At 46.0% G+C, this 26,192-nt stretch overlaps 1 protein-coding gene across 4 annotated transcripts in view; it reads right to left on the bottom strand.

The window, feature by feature from the left end:
• Window positions 1-11,779: 11,779 nt before the first annotated feature.
• Window positions 11,780-26,192, bottom strand: part of prickle1b (prickle homolog 1b) — a 197,758-nt gene continuing 183,345 nt past the window's right edge. For all 4 annotated transcript variants that reach the window (XM_041216207.1, XM_041216208.1, XM_041216206.1 and 1 more), the window contains exons 6-8: window positions 18,013-18,199; window positions 15,976-16,842; window positions 11,780-14,081 (exon numbers count right to left, since the gene is read on the bottom strand). In XM_041216207.1, the coding sequence (XP_041072141.1) occupies window positions 13,228-14,081; window positions 15,976-16,842; window positions 18,013-18,199 (1,908 nt within the window). In that variant the 3' untranslated portion in view covers window positions 11,780-13,227. The remainder of the gene's footprint in view (window positions 14,082-15,975; window positions 16,843-18,012; window positions 18,200-26,192) is intronic.

Genomic DNA, 26,192 nt, shown 5'->3' with positions numbered 1-26,192 from the left:
GCCATCCTCCTGTGGACCTCAGGGGTGCTAGAGTCTGAGTGCCAACTGTCAGTGATGCCAGAGCTGGCCAAGGGGGTGAGCCATGGCTGCTTGGACTGAGTGCCTGGCAGCTCGAGAGCCACGACTCAGATGTGCCCTGCGAGGTGTTCCTCAGCTGGGGTTGACCAGGCTGCAATAGCGCTGCATGTACAGAGTGGACTCATCAAAGCTCCTCTGTCCTTTCAGGAGAAGACAAGCTGAGAGAGGGCACATACAGGAGGAGGCCCATCCAGCCTGCTGCTGCTCAGCAGCTTTGGGCAAGACGCCTAAGAGTTCGAGAGCCAGCACACTCCATGTGCAACTGGGTGCGGAGAGACGGGGTTGCCAGATGAAGGTAAGAGCGCAGTGCACAGAGGTGAGACTTGCAGAGTGTGCAATCATTCTAATGTAGTCTCTTCATTGATGAGCCTCGAACCTGGAGTCCACATTGATCATTGAAAGACGATGGCACCATGTTACAGATCTCCATTGTCTCACTAGGGTGCCCAACATGAACAGTAACAGTGTGATGACTTTAACTAATGACATGCCCTTGTTCTCCCTTTTAGGTTCATCGACAGGCATTTGCTCTGCAGACCCTGTGGGCGACCCCTGACACCGGAGGACCACCGAGCTTCTGTTGTATCTACGTCACACCCGCTCTCTGAAGCAGGCACCAGGGCAGTACCTCGGTGGGCATTAGCTCTGCAGCTAGAATCTCGGTGCACCTTGGTGAGGACGTTTCACACTCGCTTGAGATGCAGGTTGAGGCAGAGTGTACCCAGGGCGCTGACAGTCAGAAGACGGCTGGGGACCAGGATTATGCTCAATTGAAGGCTGATGATGAGCCGTCCATTAGGTGGCAGATGCTGGATGTCCAGTGGGATGTGCGGGAGGATCTGGCGGAGATCCATGAGGGTCTGCGTGCCATGGTATCCGTTAAGGAGGAGTCCATGCAGAGCATCAGCACTGTGTTGACCCTCATGGCCGAGCGCTCTGCCTCCTCTATTGAGAGAGTGGCGATTCTCATGGTGAGGTAGCTTCAAGGAGAGACTGAGAGGCCCCTGGAGTTGCACTCGGACCTGCAAGCCCTCACACAGGCACTGACCTCAAGTGGTTAGTGCCTGTGTGGGAGTTGGATAAAGCACCCGGTATCCTAGCTAATAGCCCATCCATCAATGGTGAGCAGGTAGGTCAAGAGCGACCTCACGTTGGTGCACAAGCTGCTTGTTGTCTCCGCAGGCTCCTGTCAGGGCGCTCTGGATGATGTCAGCAGCTCCTCCAATCTCTCTGTCGGTGACCATCGCATCTGATGGGGCTGTGATGACAGGGGAGATGCCAATTGTGGCACTGGCCGCTCTCTCCCAGGCGGGGCCAGCACAAGCTCCACTGGCCGGAGGACAACCGCCAAGGTCATCAAGGCCAACAGGACAGCAGGCTGTCTCCAATGCCAATGTCAGCGAAGGAGGTGGCACCTAGACGTAGCACTTGCAAGTATAAGTTAAAGGCACCATGAGCACAAGAGGGGCAAGTCAGGGTTCATTTATGTTTAGTTTATCTATACTGGCCTGGGAACGAAGACCAGGAAAGTTTACAAAAATAATTTGGAATTGTCAAAATGAGATAAATTTTGTTTCTGTCATCATGGTCTGAGTATGCTTCACCTTTTTATTTTATTGGTGAGGGTAGGTCAGTATGTAATGCTGGATGAAAGTGGTTCTGAATTTTATTGCACAGGCACTGAATGTTCTTTGTGTTCAAATGAAAGGGTCCTTTCAGACATCCAGGATGGAGGCAGCAGCCCTGGCATCTGTTTGAAGCTGATCTTTGGCAGCCAAGCTGACGGAGCTTTGGATCAAGGCATCCATGGTGTCCCTGCCTCCCTGGAGGTTACTGAGGTCTGGCTCCATGCCCTCAGCGTTCTCCTCACTGTGCTCATCTTTGGACTCACTACTGGATTCATCATCTGTGGTCCGTGTAGCAGTATCAAGATCCCCTTCCTCCAGTGGTCCCCCCTTGCCAGTGCCAGATTGTGGAGAGGGCAGGATACAATGGTGGTCAGTGACACCTGTTCTGGGGGTATTGTAGTGCTCCCCCTGAATGGCCCAGGCATCAGAAGCTCATCTTGAGAAGACCTATGGTCCTCTCTACCACCATCCTTGTGGAGGCATGACTCCTATTGTAACACTTCTCTGCCTCTGTTTTTGGGTGGTGAAGAGGCATCATGAGCCACCATGGATAGACCTTGGGACATAAAATTCTGCCTGAGGACTCTGCAGGCTCGACAGGGCTCAGTTTGCCGTTGTCGAATGAATATAGGTTAGTGAGTAGAGGGGTGATGAGTGAATGGGACTTGGTGCAGCAGGGTTTTGGATGATGTCAAGTTTACGATTGGTAGAACATGGCAGTCCAGTCAGGATTGTGTTGGAATAGTTGATCCTAGAGATAACAAAGGCATGGATAAGGGTTTCTGCAACAGCTGAGTCAAGGCAGGCAACATTACAGAGGTGGAAATAGGCAGTGTTGCTCCAGATATGTGCTCGGAAGTTCACCTTGCTGTCAAACATGACACTAGGGTTGTGAATAGCCTGGCTCAGCATCAGACAATCACCAGGGGTGGGATGGATTTGGTGGCTAGGAAGCAGAGTTTGTGGTGAGGAATCAAGACAATGGCTTTGTCCTTCCTAATCTTTAGTTGGAGGAAATTTCAGCTCATCCACTATTTGATGTCGGACAAGCAGTCTGACAATTTAGAGTCATCAGAGGGGGTAAGAGCAGTGTCATTGAAGTGGATCTGGAAACCCCGTACATTTGGAAACTGAAGTTGTCTTTTCAGATGATGTCGCCAAGCGCTGCAGATGAGAAAATGGAGGGGTCCGAGGCCGGATCCCTAAGGTTCACTGGAGGTAATGATGCAAGAGCAACAAGAGAAGGCATTACAAGTGATTTTGTGACTATGTTAAAGTAAATAAGAATGGTACCAGGCAACTCAGCCCCACCCAGTTGGATGACAACAGAGCGGCGTTGATGGAGGATGGTGTGGTAAACTGTACGAAACTCTGCAGACAGAATATTGAGAAGGATGAGCAAGATGAGTCATGTAGCATGTCATTTGTGAGTTTGATAAGAATCATTTCAGCACTGCAGCAGAACATGATTACTGGTACTTTTGCACCTAATAAAATGAGCAGTTGGAAGTGTCTTACCTAAACCTATGCAACCGGTAAATTCCTGCGCTTTTGAGGTGGAGCCTTAGTCCGTTTTGTCTGATCTGGGCTAACTGAATCTTAAACCATTGTAAAGGATCATGGAAACACAAACATCCCAAGTCTCTTGCACTGTTTCGGTAGATTCTGCAGGGATTGTGCTGATATCACTGGTGGAAACAGTACCCAATAATCTTCTCTTCCTAAGATGAAAAGTCTTTCGGAATATAGGTACACAGCTGTATAACGAGTTTTCAGTTCAGCGTTAAGGATGCTTATAGCCTGAGTTGTACCCATTCTCTTGTTTTGTCCCTCAGAAGAGGTACAACTGTGAGGAACCCATTTTTTGGAAAATTGGAAGGACATTGAATTTTGGACACTCCTTCCTGAATTGATTTTTAAGTGTCTACAAGTTTAATTCTGGCCTGCGATTTTGCCATTTTTTGCAAGAAATTACAGGTCAACAGCTAGATGTGCGGCAGGGACACATCGTGAGAGAAGAGTAACTTTGTTTATCTGAGTTAAAGAAGAACTGCCGTTGCCAGGCTAGAGACTCTTGCTGATTGGTTGACAACACCTGGCCTGAGAGAAATATTCTCCGAACACTTTATTATTTTTGAACTCAGGTTCAGAGAGTGCGTGTGTGTCTTGGAAGCAGGCTACAAAAGGAAGACTCTCTGTCCATCTCTCTCTCTCTCCCTCTACCCCTTGTATTACGTGCAGCCTAGGTGTGTGAGTTAACCCTCAGTTAGAAAATTCTCATCAGGATAACTCAACTGTAATTTGAAAGTCTGCAAGTTGTGACCAGCGAAAGTTATCAAGGACAGAGAGCGGAATTGTCCCGGATTTGCTTTAAGTGCGGTAGCGGGCATGAAAAAAGACCTTTTGCCCGCCGGCCGCAATGGCAGGTTTTCACAGCATGTCATCCCCTTCCCACCCCATAAATGATGCAGTCACGGGAAACATGCTGGATCGCTGGCAGGCAGCCCCCGATTTGTTCGCCACACCGTTACCTCACACCGGGTGTCATATCTAAACCGCAGCCGTGCGCACAATTCTCAATGCTTGCAGCCCAGGAATGATCCAGTGAAGACATGGCCCCAAAAGAAGAGTGCAGCTCCCCCCCCACCCCCATTCAGTGGCATGTCCCCGGGACACCTTCTGGACGCTGTGGAGGCCACCGCAATGTCCTCCACCCCGGCTCTGGCCACAGGAGGTCTCACCCACTCCAGCTTGGGTGGCTGTGGCATAGGTGGTCAGTGCCAATGCTGCACACAAGAGGTCGGCCATTCAGTGCAGAGAAAGGATAGATGATCTCATCCATGTCACCAGGGTAAGCCAACCATCTCATTGCTCTCAACTCATCCACTTACAAGCCCATCACACATTCACTGATATCTCACTCACTGGAGCTTAAGAGACATCATCACTCGCTCTCTCACACACACCCTCACACTTCCACCTGGCCTCATCTCCTCTGGAGGCTGCCTCTTCATCTTGTCCATGGCTCCACTCAGCACACACGCGCACACGTGGCATCCTTCTCATTTGGCCTGGCATGTGCCTCGCTCACACTCTCTCCACCCGTCTTTATGTGGGACAAGATCGTGCACAATAAATGAGAGAGGTCCCAGACAGCGGGGGGGTGGAGTGGCTGAGAACAAGATCCTCACTCCGTTCAAGAGCCGTGTGTAGGAGCTGGCCAGAGAGGATGTGGACCGTCCCTGCGATGACACAGGCTAAACTCCATTACTGTTGCCACAGTTGTGGCCTCCAGCAGTGTCAACAGGAGAAGGGTGCAGGACAGCTTCCCCTTCTCCTCAAGGTGTCAGCCATGGGCTATCGGGCACCCATGGGGAGGAGGACCAGCAGCTCAACACCCCAGGACCATCCACCCAGTTGATTCCGGGAACGTCTGGCCAATCCAAATCCCCTCTTCCGGTGATTCCTGCAGCTCTAGCTCCACAGGCTGAGGAGGGTGCACAGCAGGACACCCAAAGCAGGCCAGAGCCCTCTAGCTCTCAGCCCTCCAGTGGATGCATGCCGAAGTCAGCACAGACCGAGGCAGTCACCAGGCTGGCTGCCTTCATCTCTGCTGTGGATGTCCGGAGAGCACCAAAATGTAACAAAAAGGTTAGGAAGTTTAAGAAGCTAGGCATGGGTGCTAATTACTTGTACTTGATGTTCACTATTGTAAATAAACTCCGATGAATGTCTCCCTGCCAATGGCTCCTTGTTCTGATGAGCAGTGTTTGTGTCACTCAGATGTGAAAACTTGGTTCCTGCATAAAATAAAACCCGGTGTCTCGGTCCAGGGCCTCTTCCCTGTGCAGTGTGTAACCTTCAGACCACAGTGATGGCCTAGCTTCACACTCCCTGGACACATTAGTGATGCCTGCACCTCGATGGTGCTTGTTATTGCTGCCAGAATGTGGAGGGCAGGCGTCACAGAGTTCCATCATTCTCTCTGTGTGCACTCAACACCTTTGAGGTGGGGTTGGCCCCCATCTTTGCAGCGCCAGTGTTCGGTGACGCTGTGCTCCTGAAGGGGCAGTTCTTGAAGGTTGACAAAGGATCAGGTGCATTTAAAGTTTCTCAGCTGCGTCTCCATGATCTGACCCTGATCACAGAGCACAAGCGAGCATCCCTCAGCCAGACAGAGTCAGACATTCACAGAGGCTGTGTGAAGATCTATGGAGTGTCCTCACTGCATGTCATCATCATCCTCCTGGAATCTAGTCAATATTGGGGCCTCCGCTGTGTCTCCATCACATGAGCCTGAGCACTGAGGGTGTGTGAGCTGCCATCAGCCACACAGGAGTCAAACGTTCACAGATGCAAGGTGAGGATGTCAGGACTGTGCTCACTGCATCTCATCATCATCCTCCATGAGTCTTGCGGTTATGAGGGCCTCCCAAGTGCACCTGTCTCATCTGGCCATTGCATCCTCGCCTACGAGGACCTCATTACCATCATCCCCTTTGACACCCTCCTCATCGTGCTGGTGGTGTCCCAGACACCTCATCACCATCCCTGGGTGTGTCCTGTCCCACAGGCAGGACAGACCCAGCAGAGATGGCAGCACAGTGGTGTACAGTTGGCAGGGAGTTGCCCTGGGAGTCCTCAACATTGACTCTGGACCCCATGAAGTCTCATGGTATCAGGTCAAATATGGGTAAGGAAACGTCCTGCTGATTACTAGGTATCGCCCTCCCTCAGCTGATGAAGCAGTGCTCCCCCATGTTGCTCCCCCTCTACCACCACTTGAAGAAAGTATTGAGGGTGGCAGGAGTGCAGAATGTACTCTGGGTGGGGGACTTCAATGCCCATCACCAAGAGTGACTCGGTAGCACCAGTATTGACCAAGCTGGCTGAGTCCTAAATGACACAGCTGCTAGACTGGGTCTGCGGCTGCTGATGAAGGAATCAACAAGAGGGAAAAACATACTTCACCTCATCCTCACCAACCTGCCTGCTGCAGATGCATCTGTCCATGACAGTATCAGTAGGAGTGACCACTGCACAGTCCTTGTGGAGATGAAGTCCCGCCTTCATGTAGAGGACACCCTCTATTATGTTGTGCAGCACTATCTTTGTGCTAAATGGGATAGATTTTGAACAGATCTAGCAACTCAAGACTGGCCATCCATGAGGTGCTGTGGGCCATCAGCAGCAGCAGAATTGTACTCAAACACAACCTGTAACCTCATAGCCCAGCATATCCCCCACTTTACCATTACCACCAAGCCAGAGGATCAACCCTGGTTCAATGAAGAGTGCAGAAGGGCATGCCAGGAGCAGCACCAGGCATACCTAAAAATTAAGCGTCAACCTGGTGAAGCTATAACACAGGACTACTTGCATGCCAAATAGCATAAGCAGCAAATGATAGACAGAGCTATGTGATCCCACGACGAACAGATCGGATCTAAGTTCTGCAGTCCTGCCACATCCAGAAGTGAATGGTGGTGAACAATTAAACAACTCACTGGAGGAGGAGGCTTCACAAATATCCCCATCCTCAATGATGGAGGAGCCCAGCACAACAGTGCAAAAGATAAGGCTGAAGCATTTGCTGCAATCTTCAGCCAGAAGTGCCAAAAGAATCACCCATCTCGGTCTCCTCCGGAGGTCCCCAGTATCACAGATGCCAGTCTTCAGCCAATTCGATTCACTCCACATGATATCAATAAACAGCTGAAGGAACTGGATACTGCAAAGGCTATGGGCCCTGACAATATTCTGGTAATAGTACTGAAGACTTGTGCTCCAGAATTTGTCGCCCTCCTAGCCAAGCTGTTCCAGTACAGCTACAGCACTGGCACCTACCTGGCTATGCCGAAAATTGCCCAGGTATGTCCTGTGCACAAAAAGCAGGCCAATTACTGCCCCATCAGCTTAGTCTTGATCATCAGTAAAGTAAGGAAGAGGCCATCAACAGTGCTTATCAATAACCTGCTCTCTGACATCTAGTTTGGGTTCCACCTGGGCCACTCAGCTCCAGACCTCATTAGAGCCTTGGTTCAAACATGGACAAAAGAGCTGAACTCCACAGGTGAGGTGACATTAAGGCCGCATTTGACCAAGTGTGGCATCAAGGAGTCCTCGCAATACTGGAGTTAATGGGAATCAGGGGGAAAACTCTCCACTGTGGGAGTCATGCCTCGCACAAAGGAAGATGGCTGTGGTTTTGGTGTCATCGCAGCTCCAGGACATCACTGAAGGACTCCTCAGGGTAGTGTCCTCGGCCCAAGCACCTTCAGCTGCTTCATAAATTACCTTTCATCCACCATAAGGTCAGAAGTGGGGATGTTTGCTGATGATTGCACAATGTTCAACACCATTCATGACTCCTCAGATACTGAAGCAGTCCATGTCCAAATGCAGCAAGGCCAGGACAATATCCAGACTTGGGCTGACAAGTGGCAAGTAATATTCACACCACACAAGTGCCAGGCAATGACCATCTCCAAACAAGAGAGAATCTAACCATTGAACTTGATGTTCAATGGCATTACCATCACTGAATCCCCCATGATCAACATCCTGGGGGTTACCTTTGACCAGAAACTGATCTGGACTAGCCATATAAACACTGTGGCTACAAGAGCAAGTCAGAGACTAAGAATCCTGTGACAAGTATCTCACATCCTGACCCCCCCAAAGTCTATCCACCATCTACAAGGCATAAGTCAGGGGTGTGATCTGATATTCCCCACTTGCCTGGATGAGTGCAGCTCCCCCAACTCAAGAAGCTTGACACCATCCAGGATAAAGCAGCCCGCTTGATTGGCACCACATCCATAAGCATTCACTCTCTCCACCACTGACACACAGTAGCAGCAGTGTGTACCATCTACGAGATGCACTGCAGGAATTCACCAAGACTCCTTTGAAATCACCTTCCAAACCCACGACTGCTACCATCTAGAAGGACAAGGGCAGCAAATACATGGAAACGCCATCACCTGGAAGTTCCTCTCCAAGTCACTCACCATCCTGACTTGGAAATATATCGCCATTCCTTCACTGTTGCTGGGTGAATATCCTGGAACTCCCTTCCTAACAGCACTGTGGGTGTACCTACACCACATGGACTGCAGCGGTTCAAGAAGGCAGCTCACCACCACCTTCTCAAGCCCACATCCTGTGAATGAATAAAAGAGAAAAAAAACGTGCAGCTCTCCCATCTCCTCCTGAGCCAGGTCCTCCCCCCATTGCAGCGCCAGGTTATGTAGCATGCAACAAGCTACGATGATCTGCGACACCCTCTGGGGATTGCATTGCAGTGCTCCACCAGACCTGTCGAGGCACCGGGGCTTACCATTTGCTCCACCTACATCTGGGTCATGGTAGAAGCCTCGTTGTACCGTCATTCAGCTGCGGGCTGGGGTTGCTGCATGAGCATCATCAGCCATGTCCTCTGTGGGTTGCCCTTGTCTCCGATAGCCAACCCTGCAGCCTCTGTGGACCCTGGAACATGTCAGGGATCTGAGACCTGCTAAGGATATAGGAGTCGTGGACGTTCCCTGGGAATTGTGCGCAGACTCTGTACCTGTGGAGCCCTGGAAAGAGGCACTGGCGTAAAAATTGAGCACTGTGGTCACTTTCATGGTCATTGGCAGTGGATGTCCTCCATGGGCCTGTGGTGTTAAATCCTGCAGTAGGCCGACCAGTTCCCTAGGCCTGTTCAGTCTGGTGACACTGGTTCTCAGTCATCTGCAGGAATGAAAAGCACTGTCTATAGACCCTGGGTCTAATGAGGTGCCTGAGTGACGGCTGTCTGTGGATCTTTAGCTGTGTGTGCAGCAGGCCCTGCCACCCCTTCATTTTGAGGGAGGTGCTCCTCTGTTTGTCGAACCAGGTGTCCACGCAGCAATGTTGACCTTCTCTGCTCTCTGTAAGCCATGAGGCATACTACTAAATCACCAGGTTCCATGATCCTGATGTTCTCCTCCTGCAGGATCAAAGAGAGAGAGTGGGTTAGCATGTGTGTCCTAAGAGCCTCTCTTGGTTAAGTCTGAAGGCCCCTTCACGCATGCAGGAGAGTGTTGGCCACCACTTGGATGGTGCTCTCATTGGCTGTCCAAAACCCCACCCACCTCCGCACCACTGCACTTGACCGATTGGTGGTAGCTTCGGTCATTGGACTGCAGGCTGTGCTCTCCGCTCAGGCCCAGACATTCTCCTAACCCGCCCAGCAAGGCTGCACTGTTAGCTTGAACCATGAGGGATATTGGTCCAAACCTTAATAAAGCCCAAGGGGCTCTGAGCGCCTCCACCAGTGACTGTGCCTGACAACCTTTCGTAAGGGGATTCTATGACTTGCCTAGTTGGCTAATTGTGCTATTGCCCCCTAAAATACACATTAATTTGCAGTCTGCACCTGAGAGGTGAAATGTTCTGGAGCATTTGGTGGCACTTTCATGATTTTGCATTGCTTGGGTGGGCAGAAAAACTTCAGAGGCCTGACTGTAATCATGCCAATGGAGCTGCTGCTGAATGGTCTCAGCTGCGGAAGAATGCTCATCTTTGACAGGCTTTTCCAAATGTGTGGCCGCTTCCCTCACTGCTCCTCCATGCCCCGCTCCTCCGTCATGGGCTTGGGCACTTCCTACACTCTGTGCTGCCTTGCTCCCACTCCCCCACCTCACCGCACTGGAGCCCTTGAGCCGGCACTCCCATTGAAATTAAGCCAGGACAAAGCAACTTGCCTGTGCGCCCCCCCCTGCTGAACGTGCGGTGCCTCTTCCTTGATGTCCTGCAGGTGATGGTCTCGAGCGCTGTGAAAGGTTGTGGGCACTAACCTCCTAATTCTCCTCGAAGTTCAGGTCACCAGGTGCAGGCCTTTTAAGGGCAGCTGTGAAGCACGCCATCCTGAAATCATGCCGATGTGGCGGTAAATTTGACATGGGGGGGATGATTTTGGTGCAATGAGGTGCAAATGCTTTAAAATTATGTTCCCGATGTTGGACGGCGGGAATCTCGGCCTTCCATTGATAGGCGGGGGGCACGATCGCAAACTGGTTTCACAATGGCGCCAAACTGACTTTTGGCCTTCTTGCCATATTATCTGCTCAAGCCCACCATGATGCCCGTCACCAACAGGGCCAGACAGTTCCACCCAGGGTATCACCTAGAATCCTCTGAACAGGCTTCCAGATCTACTGTAACTAGACTTCTGTGGGATCAACAGAGTTGAGACCTTTTTGAACTCTGTCCTTTTAAAAAATGTCCCCACACCCCAGCCTGTGCAGAGGCCGTGTTTACGTGTGAGTGTATGGGTGTTGCGGTATCTGTTTTGAAATGGGTAAATTCTTTACACTTCTAAATTACAATTTGTATGTTAACCAGTTTTGCAACTTGGTTTAAAAAAGAAGTTTGCTTTATAATAAATCAATTATTTTGTGTTTATTGAAAGAAGCCTGGTTAGGTATCAAAGGAAAACAATTGGCCATTTTGGTGAGTGAATTAGACATTTAAACTATTGTTGTGACCTGGGGAGAAGTGGGGCTACAATTAACTGTGCACCCCCCTATCATGGTCCATAACACAACTAAATGCTCAAGTAATGGGATGTTCCATTTCCTGTCCTCGTGTCTGCTGATTTAAATTATACAATTAGTTCTGAATTACAGTAGTGTTTAATTTTGGACCTTAATCAACTAGAAATGCACATGACCCTCAAATTGGAAGAGACTAATTCCACCAGTCTTTGCTGTTTTAAACTGCAGTCCCAGAAGATCAAATGACATTATCCTAACCAACTATACCACCCAGTCTCCATTCCTTATCTGTGGGAAAATTAATCTGAAAGCAACTTTTCCATTGAACTGGACAACCTCCATCTTTCACTTCCAGTTACAAACTGTTTGTTTTCCCCACCCAAGTAACGAGAATACAACAGCAGGAAATAGATGTGATCAACAAAGGTTTTGTTTTAAATTAAGCATGATTGTGGAAGATTTCCATCTGTTCTTGATTCTGCCTGGAGTGTAACATCTATCAATTATATAAATCATACCTTCCAATCAATCATAACAACCACATGCAGATTCACTTCACAGTTTTATTGAACGTAATGCATTTTAATGAAACAAATTGGATTATTTTATAACTTTTATTTTATTCATCCACATGTTCCAGTTTTTACATTTATACATCAGTCTGATATTTCTTTACATTAGCTGATTCACAATGAGCTCTTGTAACATAGCATGGACCCCAGGCTCTGGAACTGACTAAGGTGTAGTAATACACTGCATACTAAGGACCCCAGCAGGAATTTAATTTAAAAAAAAGACCAGGGGGAAGCTGCTTGCTGTATCAAGTCGAAGCATTAAACACACACATTCTAAAGACAAAACGCTAAATTGTTATTTAACACAAGGGCCTTTAAGAAAATGAATCTAACGTTGCCAATTACTTCATTACATCTATTTCTTACAACCAAAGATAAACGACTTGTTTTGTAATTCAGGGATATATAAAAATATCAGTTTCTTAATCTGGACTTTACAATATATACATTATTTGCACTGTTAAATTATGATTAGCTTTAGTTACTAAATGTTACATTTTAAATACCAACATTTTTCTTTGAAATTACAAATTGCAGCTATTTCAATGCCTGTATTATTAGAATTGGGTGAAGCAGATTTACACCCATAAACTCCAGCCTGACTTTTATTGCTTTTTGCCCCTTGGTCATTCATCCCCTTTTGTTTTGGCTTTACAAACTCATTGCAAATAATTAATGTGAGTGAACATTTAATATTATAATAAGATAAAGCACCAATTAAGACATATTAAAAGGTTACAATGTTAAAAGCCGACAAAACCACTTAAAGCTTTCTCAAAATGTAAACTCGGCAGTATGATGTTTCGTGTTGTACTGGATGATGAAAGAAGTTTAAATAGATGGTGGTGATGTGTTACAGTTTACTCAGCAATTCCCAGTTGCAGTGGCAACATGCACTTTGTTGTCTGGAGCTGTGGATAGTGATGGTATAGGCTCCCAACATTTTTTTTCTATCACATGGCTGACCAGGAGTCTCTCCTGCTCTTGCCACCAGCCACTGACATCTGTCAGAAGGATTTGCAGGTTGATACTCAACTTGTTTGGCCGAGCTATGAACGCATCTTCCTTTGCCTACAAGTCCTGAGTGAGACTCAAACCCAGAGCTTCAGGCTCAGAGGCAGGGATGCTACCCACTGCCCCACAAGACCTCCTTATAAGTAGATAGCCCATGAAAATACAGAAACAAATGTACTGCTACAAGTGTAAACAAGAGTGTGTTTATCCACAAGTGCCGTAACAGTCACTCCTGGATTTAAAGTAGACAAGTAGCATTCTCGCCATCAACGACTTTATCTCTGGGTATTCTGTACTCCCAAATTAACTTATAGGTTGCTTCCACTAGATATTTAGTAACACCATTTGAATTCACAGGGTGGTAGGCGTGAAAAGCTCCTTGCAGATTTGATTCATACTAATTCCGCTCTAGGAAATTATACAATTTTTCCCTTTGTGCCCCTTTTTCTTTTTGGCTTTGGTGGTCCGAGGTCCAACACTGGAACCTGGCAGCACTGATGATGGCCCTGTAAGCTCATCTGTATAATACTGGTATCTTTGGGCCCTGGGCTGTGGGATAGGTTGCCCAAGGAAATAGCCTTCTTCCTCTGAATCGGAGGATGAAGAGGAGCATGTTGAGCACCAGGAGTCATCGTCCTCAGCATACAATCCAAGAAATTTGTCTACTACTTGATTCTGTAGTGCATAGTCTGGGTTATGATTGCACTGCCCATACACTTCCTGGCTTTGAATATATGCTTGCCTTTCACGTGAGACTTTGGCTTGAATTAATTTGTCACAGTCCTCTGGAGAATACACACGAGGCCTTTCTCTTGGGCTCCTCCTTTCTGTGACCAGATGGAGGGCATTGTCAGAACGGGACTTCCTGCTCTTGCGGCGCCGATGATGGTGCCGATTACCATATCCATCAAAATTGTATGCACGCCGGCGAGTTCTTTCACTCATTGGAGGTTGGCGAATTTCTATCTCCTCATAGTTCCTGTAATCAATGACATCATCAGAAAACTTAACTTGCTGTGGCCTTGACTGGGACTTTGATCTTCTTAGCATTGGATTATAGAGAGCCTTTGGCTTTTCCTCTGGTGTCACGACCTGACAGAGTTCTGATGTCAAGCTCTTGAGGGATTCTGTGCTGCGGTGACGCATTGAGGAGTTAATTGTTCCCATGTTACTCATTTTTTCACAGTCATTCTCAATTTCTTGGAAATCCTGTACAGCAAACATGGATGACCTTTGCTGGCTGTCTCCATCTACTGAAGCTCCTACAGAAAAATGATCGGGGAGAATAAATAATATTAAACATTACTCAGCAACGTTAACATTATTGATATGTTCTAAAACATAGGCTTCATTAAATAATTTGTTTTAAGTTCCCAATTCATCCTGAGAATTAAGAGTTTCTTCCCTCCTCTCCAAAGTACCACAAATACACTCACTCCTCCATGTTGTCTACCTGGTAAGCTACCTGGCACATATAGGGTTAATGTGGAACTGAGTACAGTACTGCCCACACAATGATGTAAGAGAGCACATGACCTGCACCCAGGGTCAATCTAATGTTGGACAGAGCCATGTGTACCAGCAAGCATGGAAACAGCTCTTAGCTTGTAGCCTTTACTGCATATTTGTAAGTAGTCATACAAGTAATAAAGTCTTGCAGTTAACCTACATATGATTACAAAGACTCCTACTGAACTATAAACAATACACCACAACATAGCCATTGTATTGTATCTATAACATTTGCTGGGATCTCAGTGTACTGATTAAAATTAGCTTCCACAGTGTTATTTGAAGCTAATTATCATTATAGGAAAGTCCAAAGAGTGACAAACCCAATGAGAGAGAAACTTTTCAATTACATGCATTTTATACAATATCTTTCACGAGCACAGGATGTACCTAAGCACTTTACAGGCAATGAAGTACTATTCAAGTGTAGTCAATGTCGAAATGTAGGAAATGTGATATAGTCAATTGCCCATAGCAAGCTCCCACAAGCAGCAAAATGATAATGGCTAGGTAATCTGCTTTAGTGATTTTGATTGAAGGATAAACATTGGCCAGGACAGTAGGGATAATTCCCCTACTCTCCTTCAAAATAGTGTCTTGAGATCTTTTACGTCTACTTGAGACGGCAGACAGACCTCAGTCTGAAAGATGGCACTTCTGGCATTGCAGGACTCAATCAGTCCTATACTAGGATGCTTTTGTGCTCAAGTCTTGACATGGGAATTGAATCCACAGCCTTCAGAGGCAAGAGTGTTACCAACCGACGCGTGGTTGATCACATCACAATGTGGTGGAACTGTACAAGATGTTAAAACAACATATCACTCCTAAACTTCAAAGAAATTCTTTGTCTGTAGCATGCTCTAAGACATCCAGAGGCTGTGAAAACACTGTATAAATACAAGTCTTTCTTTTTTAAACTTCAGCTCATTCCAAGACTCTGCTGTCTGTATCCTAACTTGCACTAAGCCCATCACTCACCCATCACCCCTACGCTTACTGACCTACTTTGGCTCCTGGTCCCCAGATGCATCAATTTTAAAGTTTTCATCCTCCTGTTGAAATCCCGCCATGGCCTCACCCCTCCCTATCCATGGCTGTAAACCTCTGAGATCTCTGTGCTCCTCCATTTCTGTCCTCGTGTGTGCCTCTGGCTTGGTTAAACAAAATCACTGGCAGTTGTACCTTCAGCCCTAAGCTTCTATATTTTCCTGCTTGCTCCTCTTCACTTCCAAACCTCTCTCTTTTCCTCTACAACAACCTTAAAGTCTACCTCTTTGACCACACTGTCTGATCACACCCCTGAGAAGCGCCTCGGATGTCTCACTACCTTAAAGATATTACATACAGGCTTGTCAACATCTGTTGATCAAACACATATCTTGCCTACTAAGAACAAAAGAATGGGGTGTGAGATATTTAAGGGTTTTTCTACACTCTGATGTTGCTTCGTTGTTGAACCCAAGGAAATGGAAATGAATGTCTTGTTTAAAAGTAAAATTCACTCCCCAGTGAATTTTAGAAAAATCTCTTCCTAAAGCTGGTAATCTTGTTACAGATAATATCTAAAAGTTGATATGTGAATTCATTTTCTAAGATGATAAATACTTTTGTCATTTTTGATAGGTTTTCAGCATTTGGTACCTGTGATATTAGACAGGGCCAGAGAATCCACAGAGTCTCGAACACTTTGTTCAGCCGGCTTTAAATCATTAGTCAGGCATTCCAGCGAATCTTCATACCATGGGTTTTGGTCATGTTTGTAGCCCACTGCGCTATGTTCAATATCAAGCTCTTGAATCTTTCTACTGCTGGCAGGACCTGGATGGCTGCCATAGGCTGAATCTCCCAGGTTGTCTTGGGATTGTGCCCAGCACATGTTGGATTCATATTTCTTAGTTACCAAGCCTTGACTATTAGGGCCATTCAGTTCCAGTTTACTTTTGGCGTCGCTGTCTGATATCCAGTTCTCACATTGCCGGCTGTCTTCATTGAACTGTTGAAAGATGCCCCGATCCCCAAATTTAAGCAGTAGCTGGGTCATGTAGTCATCATGCTCCGCCCATTCTTCATGTTCCTCTCCTGTGTCAGGCTCCATTCGGCCCTTCCAAAACCGATTGTTGCTGAGACTCGCAGCTTGGTCAGTGAGGCTGAGAGCATCCATTTGTTGAGATAGGGGATCATCCCCTCTCCCAGAGAAATCAGGGCATTTGTAGTTTATAGCAGGTGAAAGTAGCAGCGACTGTCTGCATTGATCTGCAGACTTGCTGCTTTTCCCCATTCGCACACTTCTCCTGGATTCTCTTGACCGTGCCGATTGAAACGCAGAGTCGGAGGAATCCGAGGCATGCACATCTTCACCCAGGCTGCAGGTTTTTGAGCAGAAAATCTGACCTTGTTTTGGGAGGAAAGGACATGCTAGAAGTGAAGTCCTGCACTGAGCACAGCAAAAGCATTTGTCAGTGGCATGCCAATGCTGTCCATCATACGTCATCTGTGCATGATCGACTCCTGCATCAAAGAAAAATTCACATAAACAAAAGCAACAAGCAACCTGACATTATTTGATTTGTACTCTAGCTTGCATGTGTGTCATTTACGTATATGAGGATTGGCATCCAAATACGGAGCATATTATTGACACGGAACGAGTTGCACTCAGTGAGGTACAAGTTAGTCTGGGCTCTGTTTTCCATGGCGTATTTAATGCTACATGAATTTTGGGTCCTGTCTAGATATTCTGTGAGAGCTTCCAGGGCCTGTTGCACCTCCTCCACCTTTCAAGAGGATTTAATTTTGGGCTGCTTAACTTGGTCAGCACGGTCCTTGGGTATATTTTTGGGCCGGGAAGCATGCGGAGGGCAGGCAAATCGCAGCTAACGGGAGCACTGCGGAGTTTGGAGGAACAGTCCTCCTTCTAACTTCAAATTAAAGTAATCTTTTAAGAAGAAAGATATTTGTTTGTTGGCAGATTATTGTTAGGCGGCAGCAAACTCCTGGAGGCCCAGTATCTGCTCTGCTCAACAGTGACTAATATTCCCAAGGAGTCCTTAAACAAGCCTTCATCTCCTCATTATCATAATCAAGGAACTACTGTCTGCTTTAGGCTTTCAGCTGAGATGTTAGATTGGTATCCTTTATGCCAGTTTTATTCCCATACTGCTTACCAATTTCTACTTCTATGTCTGCTGAAGCTGCCCTGTATTGCACACTGAACACCATAGCAGTCCACCACTGAATAGTGTAAGGGATATAACACAACCAAAGTTTGGCTTCTGGTCATTTTTACCCTCCCTTCTAACAACCATCCATAAGCTTTCTAGAAAGAACTGGTCATGTACAAAGCATGCCTTAATTTCTCATTTGCTGGGCTCATGTCTGTGATACAGAGTCATCTAATCCTTTGATTGTCAGTTGCTAAAACATTCAAAACATAGGCTATACCTTACTAAATTGTACAAAAATAGTGTGTGAATATACTTGAAAAATGCAATTATGGCCAGGATTTTACAGGCCCTCCCACCCGGCGGGGTATTACGGTCCCACTGAACTGAATGGAGGTTAAAATGGCTCACCACATCCGCTGGGGGGAGATACTGTGGTGGGGCTGTAAAATCCTGGCCTGTGTGAGTTTTTAAAATGGAAGCTGAGCATTATATAAGAAAATAAATACTTGTTTACCTATATGATCCCCGCATGCTTCACAATATTCTGAGTATAGACTCTCGAAGCAGCTACAACAGTATGGACGTCCATCCTTCATAATATACCTCTGTCCACCGAGAATAGTTTCGCACTCAAAACAGCAGAAATGCTTCATGTGCCAGTGACGGCCTTCAGCTTCTGTGCATTCATCAGCGAAAATAATCTGAAATTCCAGAAGAACGCTTTGTTAGGCAAGTATCCAAACCTCCTAGGTTCCTCATGGATCTCTGCAGTTCATATTTAAACTGAAATATAAATAAACGTTCTATTTTTGAAGACTAAGTGCAGAAAGAAAAATTACAACGTCTCTTTTGTAGGTTCTTAGAAACTGGATTAAGAATGCACAGATGTTTTCTACTAACTTCAGGCTAAATATTAGAGGGTAATGAGTACAGTGTTCTGCTTGATCACACACATAAATCACATCTAGGATTTAATAACAATTAGTCCATATATATTGAGAACTCTGTGCTCCTTCAACTCTGGTCTCTACGTGCCATGATTTCTATTGGCTCACCATTGGTGACCATGCTTTCAGCAACCTAAGCCTCAAGACCTGGCATTCCCTGACCTTTCTCTTCTCCTTTAAGACAATCCTTAAAATTCCTCTCCTTTATTCAGTTTTTGGTCATCTGTCCTAATATATCCTTATGTTGCTTAGTGTAAATTTTAGTCCAGTAACACTCCTGTGAAGTGACTCGGGATGTGTCACTGTATTAAAGGTTCTGTACAAGTTGCTGTGCTGTTCATCTGAATCTCTAGTGAAATTATATTTCCCCCCCCACAGGCACCTGGATTACACTAAACAAAATTAAATTGTGCCTTGAAATGTTGTTGACAATTTATTACACTTTTTGGGCTGCAGTACTGTCAGCATGTGGCAGCAATGGTTCCATTGGTGGCACTCTCACCTCCAAGTCAGAGGTAATGATTTTTTAGGATGGCGGGTTGCATCTTCCCACCACCCAAAGAGTCGGTGTCCAACGCATCACTGCAGATACTGGCTGTCCTGCAGCCATTCAATGTTCCAAAGGGCCCCTCACATGGGAGGAGGTCCTGTCTCAGAGAGCTGCCGGACAGTCTAAATGGCCGCAAGCTCTTTAGTCCCAGCGGAGCCAGAAGCTGGACAGGACAGGGACTCCTGAGTCTAAGTCCTGGGGGGTCTAGGATCAGGTAAGTGTGGGGGTCTCAGGGCAGGGAGTTGTGGTGAGGCATGGTGTGGTAGGGGGGTGGTGGGGGTGCTGTTGATAAAGAGGCGAGGGGGCACGGAGGCACCCCCAGGGGCCAGACCTTGTTGGTTGGGGGGGTAAAGGGGGGGGGGCAGACGCCTGAAATTGAAAGGAGGTTGTTGAAGGAGGTGCCTCCCCTTTCCCACCCAACACTGAGCAGAGTCACTTTCCAGCCTCCCCCTGCCCATGAACTCCTCCTGCCTGAACACTGAGGCTGGGTGTGAAATGGCCCTTAAGTGGTCATTAATTGGTCACTCAAGGGCCTGAATTGGGCCACTGGCAGGCCGGCCCAGGCCTCTCCAGCCCTATCATAAAATTGCAGAGGGTTCAAGGGGATGGGAGCCCGGTGGGAAGGCCCATCGGAGGAATTTTATAGCCCCAATCACAATTCACCCGCCTCTCCCACCCCTGCAAGCTGACAGGGGAACGTAAAATTCTCCAGAAGGCTGTGTGCTCAAGTCCAACTCCCAGACTGAGGTGAAAAGTAAAGCCTAACACTCCAGTGCAATACTGAGGGAGCGCTGGAATGTCTGAGGTATTGTACTTCGGATGAGACGTTAATGAGTGGTCCAGTCTGCTCTCTCAGGTAAAAGATCCCATGGCACTATTTCATAGCAGAATAGGAGAGTTCTCTCTGGTGTCCTGGCCAATATTTAATTCTTCAGTCAAGATCGCAAAAAAAGATTCCTTTGCCATTATCACACTGCTGTCTGTGGGAGCTGTTATGTGCAAATTGACTGCTGTGTTTCTTACTTCTGAAGTGCAGTCAGTCTTGTAATGTATGCCATTGTCTGTAAGGTGCTTTGGGGCATCCTGTGGTTGTGAAAGACAAGGCTCTTTTTTGTTATAGGCTAATGAAAAAAACTGTCAATCTGTGCCAGCAACATCCCACAAACAGTAATGGGATGAAACATCAGTTATTTTTCTTCCTTGGGATTGGCTGAGGGAGGAATGTTCAGCCTTGACCAGCAGCACTCCCTTCTCTTCTGCTTTATCTTTAACCGCCGACCTCAACTGTCAAATCAGGCGTTGGGTTTAAAGTTGCTTTACGTGTTGCGCTCATTGCTCCTGACATGCATTTTTTTTTGCAGCTGGAAGCCAGTGGCAGAATAAATTTGCTTGATTTGGCACGGTCAGCATCCAAGGTATACCAGCTTCAGCTGAAAACCTCAAGAAGTGCAGTACTGCAAACTGAGAATTTCAATGACCATCTTAGTCGAAAGGGCATGAAGCACGACTGTAGACTCAACGCAATTTCCTTTGAAAGGTTTCAGATTTTAGATCATTTTGTGTTGGAAGGCCAGAAATTCTCTATGAGAGTATTATGTCCCAGCCGCTGAAGGGAATGTGCAGCTGAGCCATACCGACCTGTAAGCCCCAAACCCCTGGTATCTGTCTAGGGGAGACGATGCTATACTAGCAGTCAGTGCCCATGGATTTGGGTGAGGGTAAGCTGTTTTGAGATGTGTCCTTCAACCTGGGACTTTAGGCTTGGGACTTGGTTTATTGACAGACTATAGATGTACTCTGGTATCTGCTAAACAATTGTTTATTAGTATTACATCTAAACAGGCTACAGAATAAGCACGTTGCTCCTTGGCATAATTCCAACCTCCCTCCCTCTCTCTCTCTCTCTCTCTCTCAAGTCTGTTATGATCGGTCCCTGGACGAGGTCCCCAATTTTGTTAAATTCCAGGGCAAGATCCCCTTCTTTTTTCAACTCCCTCAGTTGGTCACAACAAGGTTAATTTAAAAATCCTTTCCCCGTGGATACCTTTGCCCAGTTCAAATGTATTTACTTTTATTAAGGAGCCAATTTAACCAAGCTTTCTTGAGTCAAAGAAAGAGTAAGTTTATTAGTTCATAAAACCCGAGAAAAATAAAAAAAACACAACATACATACACACGGATTAGAAATGAGAAGTTAAGAGCCAAATAAAAGTTTTTAAAAATATACGAATCAGTCCTTTGCTTGTCCCTGAGGTGTAGAGAGTGGTATGTTGCGGCCATTAAGTTGGGTGATTCAGGTGGACCTGACCTTGGCCGATTCGCAGTTAATGGGAGACACTTAGTTCTGCAGGGTAGCTGAGGAGGCTGCCTTCTTTTCTTTTCCTTGTGGCTTCTGCTGAGCCTTGCCTCCAGCAAGAGGGAGAGAGGAGAGAGAATTTGCCTGAAAATGGCACGGGTGACTGCTTTTTCTTGTTTCTGTCACTCACACGGCACCAGCACACATTTTTCCCTCTGTATTCTAAGAGATAAAATAGTCATGTCTTGCATTCATCTCAGAACTATTAACACATTCTGAGATATAAACCAATAGGAGGTGGATCACTGGGTGACTGCTGAGATGTGCAAATCAGTCTTTTGTCTCTGCAACCACAGGAGATTAAAGTTCAGACTTTCTGCAGCTTTCCTTTCTCCCCTTAAGTATCTCTGCATGAAGAAGGACATGAAACCTTTTTAGCTGTGACATTCAATGTTCTCTCAGGACAGGTCTGTCAGTATAATTCACATAGGAATTTCCCAGAAAGTGGTCACTTTACATTATCAGCTCAGTGTCTTTGCTTGCATTTGTTTAAAAAGACACAGGTCTTCCTGAAGAAGTTCAATATGCCCGTAAGTAATTCATGGCTGTAATCTGACAAGTCTAACACATGACTGACTGATAAGTCCAGTATCATTATCATCCACTTCATACATTAGCATATCCCATCTGTTAACCCTTTATATTACACCTCCTCCAAGTATACCATTGTATCTTTTAACAACAACATGAAACTATGGCAGGACCGGATGATACCGGCGGTGGGTGAGGCCAAAAAATCCCGCCCTATGTCTTTAACGATTTACATTCCATTTCTGTAACTCCCATTTTACAACTACAGATTCTACCCAACTCCAACTCTTCCCCTCCCCAATTCACAGTCCTGAGGGATTCAATCTCCTACAGTATTCTCGGCCCTCAGGGAAGATGTCTTGGAGACATTAGGGCTTTCTTCTGCATTTAGTATGATATCACCACCTGCAGAATAGGACAACACTTTAAAGAGTATTGCTGTCAGCATTGTTGAAGGCAGAGTATAGATTGCAGGATGACTGAACTGTGCAAAGACATTTCAAGTAAAGACTGATCCAAAATTGGTTGACCGGAATTGATCTTTAGATCCTCTGGAATTGGACGAGAAGCACTCAGGACACTCTAAGGAACTTGTTGCTCCCTTGAAGGACTCTAGCGAAGAGCTTCAGAAGAGGAATGATCTTCAACTCCAGGGAAGACTATCAGTTGTATCATCCACTGTTGTATCAAAGACTGAAAAGGCATTGAAGATCTGAAATTTTAATGACCTTAGACGACGAAGGAAAAATCAATCAACTTCCTGTAAGACTGTCAGGAAAAGAAGAAAAGATGATTTCACAATTATATTTTAGGAGGACTGTCTACTTTCTGTAAGCAATGATAAGAGAGCCACCCTTTTCTCTGTACGAGGTCGTTCCACAATGGGCAATCGGAATAATTGTTGAGAATATGGAGACCAGACAGCCTCATCTTCTGCAATAAGATGAATATCCTTTAGGCAATCAACTCGGGGACAAGATTGCTGTACAGGATTCTGCAGCTTCAGAAGTGCTAAAGATTCTGTCAGTCCTTCAGTGCTGGCTTCTGGAGGGAAGAAGACTTTCAGCTGGGACTGAAGTATGGGCATCAATTGAATTTCACCTTTGGAAGGTGTAATCCTCTATGGACTCTGACCTGGACTGAGGCAAAGCATCCTCTGTGCAAGACTCTTCATGGACAACATGAGATGAAAATAGGCAAAATATCGCTAAGTTCAGTGGAACTAAGATCTGAATGCTGCTCAGCCACTAAAAACACAGGTGATTTCTCTAAAGGCAACAGAGGCTTCATATAGTGCATCCACCAACTGGAAAGACAAATCATCCTTTAGGACCTCCCCCTCCAAGGGATCACTGAATATTTGCTCATTTGGGATTTTTGCTCGTCACTTTCTAGGAAGAGCCAATTCAGGTCCAGCTAGTCTTCATGGGGATGGTCACTGTCTGCTGCAGTGCCTTCTATATCTGCCACCGCTGGCCTTACTTCATGATTGACTGAGAAATTCATAACTTCAATCTCTGCCCTGAGTCTAGTAGATAGTATCTCCATGAAAGAAAGGAGTTACTGCTGAATGTATAAACTGCCTCAGCTTCTGAAGGCTGAATTTCCACTGCTTCTAAAAACGTTGAAGATTGTTACAGGAAAGAGGGTGAGTCATTCAAATGTTGAGCATCATCTGGTTTTGCTAGGGTTCCTAGAAGCATGCCAACATTGCCACTCAATAAGGATGTACCCTGATTGTGAAGAACATAGAGAGGACCAACTGTCTATCGCCCCTTGTAGCGAAGAGAAGCAATAATGCTGCCTTTGATTGGAAGATTTATGCTGCCTGGACCTTGTAACATGATGTCTGATGGATGAATGGTCATTGGCTGAAGCCAGTCAAGGTCATCTGCTAATATGTTAACAACAGCTCCAGTATCAATTTTAAAAGTAGCAATGAAACCTTGAACTTGGACTGTAACTGACCACTTGTCTGGATTAAGACTAGCAACTTCCCCTAGGAACTCTGTATTTTCATATTTTTCTTGCTTATCTATTTATTGGATGGAATGTCTTTCATAAATACTTTCTGGTCTTCGACTTCAATTAAAATGACTGGATTTGTGGAAAAGCTTGAAATGTCCAGCTTTGCTACACTGAAAACATTCCTCGCCCCCTGGGCAGTCTTGGTGTCTATGCAGGGTTTTTGCGCCACAACGCAAGCATCTCAAAATAGCTATTGGCGTGGAGTTGCCCACCCTCTCGCCTGGTTTTGCGGGTGGGGCTGCTGCTCGTGGTCTTACCCAATCTACGGAGTCATGTGAAGCCTCAGAGTCGCCCCAAATTGTAGCCCGTTTAAATGCTTTAAGCTCGGTCTGCCTCGCATACGGGACTGCCTGATCCAAAGTAAGATCATCTTTGGTCTGCAGAAAGTCGGAGAGTTTTTCATTCTGGACACCCACAACTATGCAATCACAGATTAGCTTGTCCTTCAGCACCCCGCATCTGTAAGAACTAGCTGGGCAATATAGGTTGGTTAGAAATAATTCAATCAATTCCCCAGGTTGTTGTGACTGCTCGCTAAAAAATGCTCACTCAATTACTAAGTTTTGATTAGTGCTAAAATAAGTGTCAAGGGCTTTAAGAATGGACTTAAAAAAGCCCGCGGTGGACTCCTGTATCCCTTGCCTTAGGAGAATGTCATCAGCCATTAGCTCTGCTGCATAAAGAAAGGAACTAACATGAAGCCTTTGCTCCTTCTCATGAAGGCCTGATGCTGTTCGCTAACAGAGAAAATGGCGTTTCCATAATTCCCACTTCTGGCCTCTCCTGAAGGCCCTCAATGCAGTCAAGTGGACGGGACAAGAGCAGGGAATGCTCATTAGGTACGGTCATCATTACATCTCCTCAGTGTGCCTCCTTCTTCCTCTGAATCTTTTATGACCTGCTTTCAAAGGTTTCTTCACTTTATGGTTCCTTCGATAACGCCAATTGATGTTCTATACATCAATGTCTCCAATGCTGCCACCATATTCTGAGATGTCTCCTTCAACCTTGGATTCTAGGCATGGGACTTGGTTCGTAGACAGACTGTAGACCTACTCTGGTGTCTGCTTTACACTTTTATTAGTACTACGTCTAAAAATGTTGCAGAGTAGGCACATTGCCCCTAGGCTTGATTCCAACCTCTCTCTGTCTCTCCCATGAGAGAGAGAAAGAGAGAGAGTCTAACACATGACTGACTGATGTCAGTGGTACATCATCATCTATGTCATACATTAGCATGTCTCATCTGTTAACCCTTTATAAAAGCCACCAGCCACCAGCAGTCTTGTCCTTGATTATTGGCTGGAAACCCCTGAATCCTGCTGAATTCTTCTCATAGCATCATAGTCAAGTCCAATTCCATCTGTGCCTAATACCCACACATGCCCAGACTGAATAGCCGAATAACCAACTGGAGTAGCTAGCCTAAGCTGATTATTTTTACCCCATCCTTAATTGTATTCTTGTTTCTGTTAAGATGGGTGAAAGCAGCACAGGGCAAAGACTGACTCTGACATGTTTTGTACCGATTGACTCAACTGCACCTCAGTTAAACTGCAGAGCCCTCCACCCCCCAACAACCCCCGATTTACATTTAACCGCTTCACTATTATTATAAGGGTTTGTAGCCAATACTCAGTAAATGTCCTCTGTCTTGTGGAACTTGTACATTTGTGAACTGCCAAAAAATATTTTTCTTTATGGTTTTGAGACTTGTGCACAAAGATCAAAGCTGATGCTCCAGTGCAGTACTGAGGGAGTGCTGCACTCTCAGAGGTCCCACCTTTACGATGAAACATTAAACCAAGGCCCATTTACCCTCTTAAGTTGATACAAAAATTCAGAACATGCTATCTGAAGACAAGCGAGAAAGCTCTCTCTATTGTCCTGGGCTAATATTTATTTCTCAACCAACATCACTGACACAGATTACAACACTAATTGTATTTATAAAGAACCTATAACATACTAAAACATCACAAGGTGCTTCTAGAGGCGTTATTCAGCAAAATATAACACTGAGCTACATAAGGAGATATTAGGGCAGATGGCCTAAAGCTGGGTCAGAGACCAAGGATTTAAGGATTGTTTTGGGGGAGGAAAGCAAGATAGAGGGGTTTAGGAGGGTATTCTAGAGCTTAGGTCCTAGGTAGCTGAAGACAGTGGTGGAGAAATTAAAATCGGTTATATCAGGTTAAATTAGATTATCTAGGCATTATCATGTTGTTTTTTGTGGGAGCTTGCTGTGTGGAAACCAGCTGCTGCATTTCCTACATTGCTAC

Source organism: Carcharodon carcharias, chromosome 21 (assembly GCF_017639515.1).
Source record: "Carcharodon carcharias isolate sCarCar2 chromosome 21, sCarCar2.pri, whole genome shotgun sequence".
Taxonomy (NCBI): Eukaryota; Metazoa; Chordata; class Chondrichthyes; order Lamniformes; family Lamnidae; genus Carcharodon; species Carcharodon carcharias.
The sequence above is the reverse complement of the archived record's forward strand: the minus strand, read 5'-3'. Positions and strand labels throughout refer to the sequence as shown.